This window comes from Orbicella franksi, chromosome 2 (assembly GCF_964199315.1).
Source record: "Orbicella franksi chromosome 2, jaOrbFran1.1, whole genome shotgun sequence".
NCBI lineage: Eukaryota > Metazoa > Cnidaria > Anthozoa > Scleractinia > Merulinidae > Orbicella > Orbicella franksi.
In genome coordinates, this window is record NC_138146.1 from 7,412,012 (window position 1) to 7,420,800 (window position 8,789).

An 8,789-nucleotide genomic window follows, 5' to 3' on the forward strand; every position below is an offset into this window, starting at 1 on the left:
AAACCAAGGCACGCATGCGCCGTGAAACCGGTACTCCTAAAATCTTGGAGTCTGAAGATTGATTATTCCAGAGCTCCGTGTTTTGGCGCTGACCAAAAGACACGTGGGCTCTGAGAACGAGATTGGCTTGGGACTAGAGTTGGCCGCGCTATATTTTTGGTAAAATCGATATTACTGCACCATGAAAACGATTAACAGACAAGCTCGAAGTTCTAGGTAAACTTCAACATACTGTTTGAGAGATTGCCGGTTTTTATATGACGTCGTTGTATTCCGAAATAAATATTCATAATAACCTCATTGATAAAACTAACATGTACATATGGCGTCTCCATACAAAGTTCTACAAATTTGGGTAAAATATTTCTCGATTAACACAGGTGTGAAGAAACGTTAAGACTTAAATCTTAGCAAGTTTGTATATAAATCAGTCATATTTCATATCTCAGATTCTGGAATGAAATGAAAAATTATTATCTTTATTTTTAATTTGATGGCATAAATTAAGGGAAAACCAGTAGTAAGACTATAACTGCTTTCACCTTTTGTCTCTCGTATCCAGGCGGCCTCGCAACATCTGAAATTCTCGCCAGCCTCGATCACAGCAAATACTTGGGGAAGCTGTTAACTTACTTAGACCCAGTTCTCCCGAGCGTTTCCCGGAGTTACTTTGTGCGGTGCTGGCATGCCAGGACAGACGGCTCAGATGCGTCCACATTCCACAGCAACTGTGACGGAAAAGGACCCACTGTGACTATTATTAGAGCTGGCCAAAACATATTTGGTGGATATACCGACGTTTCTTGGCACAGTACGTATATATCAGACATTATTATATGGTAGTCTGAATCTATAATAGAGCAGCTCCAGCGCGTCGGGGACGCACGAGCGGAGCCCCATACCTTAGGAAATTTTGTAACCCATCGATCTAACTTTTGGTTGTCACGTGACTGTCCGTACGTCCGTACGCCAAGTCCATACCTTGAAAAATAAGAGCGTGGCACCATTTATACCACAGGTACATATTTAATATTGGACATCCGTGTCATAGCAAGAGAATTGACAGCTGTCAAAATAAGGTATATGTTGACCAGTATTACTGGAGCATATGGTGGGCTCAGGTTTAGATATCATCGAGGTCACGTTTGCACTGCTCTCGATTGGATCGCAGGCCTAAGCCAGGTTATTACTCTGGGGGAGAAGGATGGGGTACGTGCAAAGGCAATATTTTGGCGCGAATTAGCCCCTGGCGCTTTGTTGACTTCTTCCGACATGCTCCTTGTACAATCATCTCTTGGAAAGTGGGTACGTGATTTCTACAACCTTGGAAAAGTGCGGTACGCTTATTGGGTATAGTAAAGTCTGCATACGAGCCAAGTGACCCATCAGGCCGGAGATCATCTCGGTTTCGGTAGCATGAAACAATTAGGAGTATTTCTACTCCTTGCTAGTCCATCACAGGGTTATCCCCAGAAACCCTTAGCATTAAATTCGCAGGCTTCCATTAATACATCTGATTGGAGAGAGGCACTGTGAGGGTAGACTGTCTTGCCTAAGAACACAACACAATGTCCCCGGCCAGGGCTCGGACCCGGACCGCTGGATCCGGGGATGAAAGCACTAAACATGAGGCTACCGCGCTACCCACGCTTATTGTGCATAGTTTGTTAAAATTTAACTGGAAAAAATTATGAAACCACACACTGAACAATAACATACTCGCAATTGATCATTTTTTTGAGTTTCTGATCCAAGAAAAACAAATCCTCTTTCCCCTTTATGGTTAGCACATTATAATCAAAAGGTCCGCTTTTGGGCTTGGCTGAATCTATATATTATAAATCTTATTCCCCTTATCACGCACTATTTTTTCTCCCAAAACACGCGCAACGGGTCAGGGATTTCCAAAACAGTCCTTCGGACGTAGGTCTTCAAAGGGCCCGAATGGAGAAGATATCTTCGATCGATCGTTAGTTTGTGGTTGCTGATTTGTTGAATTAACGTTTGCGGATTGTTTTTCGCGTTATCCCTGTAGATAGTATAAGTGAGCAACTCAGGATAAAAGACTTCACAAAACATCTTTGCCACCCACTTCAGTCCTCCAAACACTTCCAGCTGCTGCAGTTGTGTAAAGCATTTTTATCTTTGCGGCTTCTTCTTGTTTTGATTTTTAACTGTCACAATCCGCTTGTCTTCATTTCAGGTTCTTGCGTTTACTCTACAGCTAGCAACGCTTTCATCTTCTCGCTTTACAACAGAGATGGATATAATCCTGTCAAACTGACTAAGTATCGAAATCACGAATATGGAATGTATGGTTGTTACAATTACGGGCCCACTTTTGGTTCTAATATTGGGGAACACGACATCTACATAGCGGGCAACGCTTCGAACAACAGAGGATCACATACCAATTGCGGCGGTACATACTCCGTTCCAACGGGTTATTTAGCTGGTGTCTGCGGATTTTTCACTGGTGGCCATCATTTCACCCCTACTGACATCGAAGTGTTCCACGAAATAGGTGATTGAGAATGGGACATGCAAACCCTCCTTTAATGCCACAATAATTTGCTTTAGCGCGCTCTTTCCAATAAACATCGCCTTTCGTAAAGCGCGCCCATTACGAAAGTGACTTAACATCGAAGACATAATACAAAGACTAATTAGAAAAGTTAATTATGTAGCCCGGTTTCTCATCTGAGGGTAACCTTGAACGCATTGGCTTGGTCCAAACAATCGAATGGTGTTATGATTATGCTAACCTGTTGCTGTCCATTTAAATGCCTAATCACATTTCCATGTTTATCCGGTACAAAAAGAAAAACAGAAAACTAAAGAAATAAGCGCACCGCCCGTAATAAGAGTCCCCTCTCCAATTAGCACCCTCCCTTGAGCTAGCAAAGTATAAGATAAAAATTTCCTGGGTCACAAGATCGAACCATGAGATCTAACCATGAGATGTTTGCTGTTACGTAAACTAATCAATCGTTTAATTTATGAACGAAGTGAAAAAGAACACATCACTGTTTACCTTTCAGTTCAAAATGTTAATTCTTCTTACTGAGAGTCACACAGTCCTTTTAATGTCAATTCTGAGAATTTGGTGATAGATCATGACAGTTTCACTTGAGAACGAGAAATACTGTGGGAACACGAGCCGCAGGTGAGTGTTTCCACGGCTTTTTCGAGTTCTCCCAAACTTTCACGAGTGTTTGTATAACTCGATAGAAACACTGAGAACCTGTTTTCTATTTTTTTTAGAAAACACCGCGGCGAAAAGAGGAAAACAACTTGTTAAATTTGATTATCAAAATGTAAATTCTCTTTGCCCGCGCCATCATTACGTCAACAGCTCGTGCTAGTTCTGTGTTTCCATGGAGTTATAGAAACACGATTTTTAACCAATCAGCGCGCGTATTTTCTTAGTACTGTATTCTAATACTTTGCCCTGTGAGTGGGAAAGATGAACGAAATCCTGCGCTGTGATTGGCTACCCGAGTGGGCAAGATGGCGCTATCTTGCCTGCTCAGGACTACCCGCTGTGTCTCTCGAGAAAAATTTCTCCGAAAGCCATGTAACAAGTCCTTTAGTGGCCAAGCTTGCTCGGTCGAGATGGCTGGACTTTGGCCTCATTCTGTTAACCTCGATCGACTCCGTCTCGGTCCATAAACACGCCAAAAAAAGATCTTGGCCAAGATCCAGGCATCTTGACCTCACGTTTGGTCAATAAACCATATAACATACCCATTTTATACTCTTTCCTCTGTCCAGGCCTAAGTGTGTCGGTCATTCTTGGCGGTCTAGATTACAACAACTACTTGGGGAAGTTATTGTCCTTCTTAGACCCAGTCCTCCTGAGCTCAGAGCGTGGTCGATTTGTGCGGTGTTGGCATGCCAAGACAGACGGCTCGGCTGCATCGACATTCCACAGCAACTGTGACGGAAAGGGACCCACCGTGACAATCATTAAATACGGGAGCTACATATTTGGTGCATATACCGACGTGTCCTGGAACAGTAAGTATCATTAGAACTATCGTCTCCACAACTTAAGAGTCTTAAAGCGGCAGTGCCTCCGCTGGTATATCATGTTTCAATAACTGACCGGGCGCTTGTTATAAAGGTGGGAAGTAGAGATGGCGCAGTGGCGAGGTGCTCGCCTCCCACCAATGTGGCCCGGGCTTGATTCCGGCCTGGTGCCATATGTGTGTTTAGTTGTTGTTGATTCTCGCCTTGCTTCGAGGGTTTTTCTCTGAGTTCTCTGGTTTTCCTTCCTCCACAAAGACCAACATCTTCAAATTCCAATTCGACCAGAATAGAGGACTAGCATAAAAACCAGCAAAGGCTAAGGTGGCTTCCTCTCCAAATTAATTTTGTAATTTAATATCTTGCACTGATGGGACGAAAAGAAAAACACTTCAAAACTGGTTAAAGCCAGGACCCAATATTTGTTCTTCTCCTTTGTATAGAGCCACCGGTGTTCCAACTACAGCAGTTGGCCAATCAGATGCGCCCATTTCAAAGGCTTCCAAAAAGACAATGTTGATCAATGATCAGGCTGACGAAGCAAAACGCAGATAATCATATTCCACTAAATCTGAGTTCGGAGAATTTCCCACAGTCCTGTTGTAAACCATCAAAAGCTTCCAGAAAATCGATCTCTTTCTGTTAGTCTCCAGGCTTCTCTCTTGCTTATCAGTCTTGCTTCGACTAAACACCTCTTCGGCTACAGAAAAAAAACAGTTATCACACCGGCTGTAACCCAGAACGTCGCAATCTCATTTCACGCGTTTAAAAGAATTCAGAATCAAGAAGGTATATTAATCCACTTATTATGGGAAGATATTTGTTTACTGTCATTGTTTTTGTTATTTAAATGTTCAAAACGTCAAACGAAAGAATTCTTTGTTTCACCAGCCAATAGTTCTCTGGTTGGCATATTAATAACAATAGGCGTTTGCTACATGACTGAGAAAATTACTTCATGATCATTGTGAGTAGCTGAGAGCAGGCCAATTTTTCGTCAATTCTTAATTTGCACTGCATTTCAAATTAACGAACGCACGTTCGCAATTTTCTCAATCACGTCATAAATGAGTAATCGTATGAAAGCTTGAGCAGTTAAGGAGTTACAATGCTGGTAATATTTGAAAATTATTGGGTTGGAATATCTTTTGTAGTGTAAATCCTTAATCGCACTCGCATTCATTCGATGAACTATACTAATTTGTTTCATTTATATCGCGCGTAACGCAAATTAAATGCCTTTGCCAACTGATCCACTCGCTGAAGCTTTATTTTGTTCTTGTTGTTATTGCTTTTCTGTTCCAAAGGTCACTTTATAACTGGTTTCTTTATTTTTGTTCATGCTTTCAGCCGAAATACTTAGAATGTGTTAAACTTTTGTTTCATTTCAGGTTCTCGTTGCAATTATACTTCTGCCAGTAAAGCGTTCCTGTTCTCGCTTTACAACGTCAGAGGAAATAAACCCGTCAAGCTGGCCCAGTATCAAAATCAACAATACGCAATGTATGACTGCTCCAGTCACGGACCCACTTTTGGCGCTGGTATTGGGTATTATGACATCTACATATCGAGCAACGCTTTGAGCAACGGAGGATCTTATGCAGCGTGCGGTGCAACATACTCTGTACCCTCAGGATATTCAGCTGGACAATGCGTTTTTTTCACTGGAGGCCATTTTTTCACTGCTACTGACATTGAAGTGTTTTACGAAATAGGTGATTAAAAACAGAACATGTTAACTCCCTTTTTAATACCGTAATGATTCGATTCGGCGCCCCAATTCCAAAAAGCGTCCTGCCCACCCTCTTTAATTGTCCTTTTCCAATACACGCTCCTATTCCAAAATGAGTCACCATTGCGAAAGTGACATGAAAGACATTGACATAGTAAACACTGATCGGACGAGTGAATAATGTAGTCTTCTTTCTCATCTGAACGTAATGTTGCCGAAGATATATTGAATTGGACTTATGCGAGCACCTCTTGTTACAGTTCTCAATGCAAGTCACGTTACCCGCTGTTGTTTATTTAAATGCCAAAATCCCATTCCAATATTTATGTCATAAAAAGAAATAAGCGCCCTCTCTTGAGCTCCCAACAGGCGACCCGGCCCTAAATCGAATTGTTATGGTATTTGCTTTATGTAAGTTGTATTGTTACACCTCCCAACTCAAATACGTTTTCTGATTGGAGGAGAACGTGTCACGTGTCATGAGTCAAAACTCACTGGCTCTGTAGGGCGAACAAGACTACTTACTCCGGCTACTCCTTAGGGAAACAACAACTTGAACTTTCGACTCGCACGTGAATCAGCTGCAGGTCGTGCACCTTGAAACCGCGGCAAATTCGTTTGTTAGCCGGCGTCAAGTAAATCAACTATTTTATTTAAAGATTGATTGATTGATTTATTTGCTTGTTTATTTATTTATTTTTAGTTTGGAGGTATAACAAAACACTTTAAGATGATTTCCAATCTCTCGAGAGTTTGTTTTTTTGTAAACATTTCGTAGTTATTTGCATGAAGTAAATTTTAAAGTTTCAAAACAACCGCCATTATGGATGCGAAGCGGTCGAAGCTTTATGCTTCGTTCTTTCTCATATCACATGATGAAACAACTTCGCAGCTGTAAAAATCAATGAAGCTGTTGTAAAAAGAAAAATTTTCCGTATAACCCCATACACTTATCATGCATGCAGAATGATTCCTTATGTATGCGCTCTATTGTTTTTGAAGGCAAGAGCAACTCCAAGAGAAAAAAAACAAAAACAAAAACAAAACAAAAAGAACAAAAACAAAACAAAACAAACAAACCTCAATTGAAAGGTTACGGCTTTTCGCAAATACGAGACCACACAACCGAGGTAAGGAAATGGTTTATTGCACTGGATTTTCTTCAATTTACAGAATCAAAATACTCGCTGACCTTAACAACATTTTATAGCTAAACGCAAGCCGCCTTTGCCTAGGCCTAAATCACTATTTTTAAAGTATTTTTAAACTGGCGCAGAGGCCTAATTCGCTGTTTTGTAAAGCAGTTTAGGTTATTGAAAGCCAATAAGTCTCAAAGGAGTTCTATTGTTTCGGCTATTGTTTAGTTAAACAAAGAACTGTATACATGATTAATGCATGGGGTTATACGGAAATCTTGCCAAAAAGAATTTGAAAAGCCTCTAAGATAAGGTATGTGGCTCGTAACGAATAACATCGATTCGCATTCCATCGAGCGAGCCTTATAAATGTTCGTAAACATCAGGGTGCTGAGACTGCGCAGTACAGATTGGGAATCATCTTTAATAACTTGCCCCACGGGAGTGTTCTTCCCCTCGACCCTCAATGCTCCCCTCGGCTTGGCCTCGAAAAACATTGAGGGTCTCGGGGAAACAAAACTCACTGTTTCCCTTGGGGCCAATCATTACGTGCTCATTACTACGCCAAGCGATTGGCTTAAGAAACTCACGCCACTTTGTCATCCAATAAGAAGTTAAAGCAAAACCAATCGCGAATGATTGTCAAGCATTTTCTCGCGCTTTACTTCGAGTTTTGATTGGCTCAATGGATTTTTTGTGCCTTTTGGTTTTGCTTTTACAAAACTCAATAGCGTCGCACACAGTTTCTAAAAATAGATTTCATCACCAGAGACCCCCCACACGACTAAGACAAGAATTACAGTCCGGTAGAAGGTTTTGTATGAGCGCGATGTATTCTAAACCAGAAAATCAGGCAAAAAAGGAAGGATAGGTGGTCTAGGTTCTTGCTTAGCTTAAATAATATTAGAAAGCAGACACTGCTGCCGTAGGTAATGTTTATTATTATTATTATTATTATTATTATTATTATTATTATTCCAAGGTACATTTTGGGAGTTTTCTCTAACATTTTGAGTTAGAGAGGCCATCAGCGTGTGAAATTACTTTCTGAGTATTGCGCTGAAGTGCTCGTTGTTCCATACGTCGCTTTCATAGAAGTAGCGCAGAAATGGTTTGTTTGTCTGAGTCACACCGGGGGCTAAATGTTCGTGATGTCATTTGTGCGCGACGCTCAAAGTTCCTAATATTAGTTGGAGTTAGTCGTTCCGTTAACACTATTGGATCACATGTTAAAGTTAGACCTACATGAAAAGCGCGGCTCAATAGCTTTCGTCTGAATGCTCATACACTAGTATTTGATCCGAAGTTAATAGCTGGAACCATCTTGTACCACAAAATAATATCACATGAAAGTACTGATCATTTGTCTTCGTCAGAATGGCCTCACACTAGTATTTGATCCAAACCCACCCTGCACAATTTTAAAACATGATAAACAGTACCATATGAACGTATTGCTCAATTCAATAGCTTTCGATTTGAATAGTCACACACTAGGATTTCATTCACAGACTTAAACGTTAGAACCACCTTGTACAGCACAACTAACAGTACGACATGAAAGTAATAATGCTCAATAGCTTTCATTTGAATCACAAAAGGCCCGTTTATTCCGCAAATTTAAGAGTTAAAACCATCTTGTAAAGTATAATAAACAACTGTACCACATGAATATACTACTCAACAGCTTGCAAATGCTAGGCTTTCATTCAAAGATTAATTTTATATGTGAAACTTTGCAAAGTTAATGGGCGATTCCCCATATGAGACGTGTCTGGAGTGAATCATGGTCGTTGTATTCATGAAGACAATTATCCAGTCCAAGATGATGAATTCAAGATTCCATGCAGGCTTATCTCATGGAGGGAATTGGCCATTTTGTGTAAGCCCTT

At 40.8% G+C, this 8,789-nt stretch overlaps 2 protein-coding genes across 2 annotated transcripts in view; both read left to right on the forward strand.

Moving 5' to 3' along the window:
* The window catches only part of LOC145479904 (uncharacterized), a 148,882-nt gene that overhangs the window by 60,403 nt on the left and 79,690 nt on the right, over positions 1-8,789 (forward strand). The gene's annotated exons all lie outside the window — the stretch shown is intronic.
* LOC145480076 (uncharacterized) lies at positions 323-6,490 on the forward strand. The gene is made up of 5 exons (XM_081458556.1): positions 323-380; positions 509-812; positions 2,199-2,524; positions 3,775-4,020; positions 5,421-6,490. Exons 1-5 carry the CDS (start codon positions 323-325, stop codon positions 5,750-5,752), a joined length of 1,266 nt encoding a protein of 421 aa, XP_081314682.1. The 3' UTR covers positions 5,753-6,490.

Excerpts from the sequence above, each read along its gene's own strand:
- LOC145480076 (XM_081458556.1), top strand. The coding sequence starts at position 323 with ATGGCGTCTCCATACAAAGTTCTACAAATTTGGGTAAAATATTTCTCG. Across the intron at positions 381-508 it reads ATATTTCTCGATTAACACAG|GGAAAACCAGTAGTAAGACT; the intron begins GTGTGAAGAAAC and ends GCATAAATTAAG. Across the intron at positions 813-2,198 it reads ACCGACGTTTCTTGGCACAG|TTCAGGTTCTTGCGTTTACT; the intron begins TACGTATATATC and ends GCTTGTCTTCAT.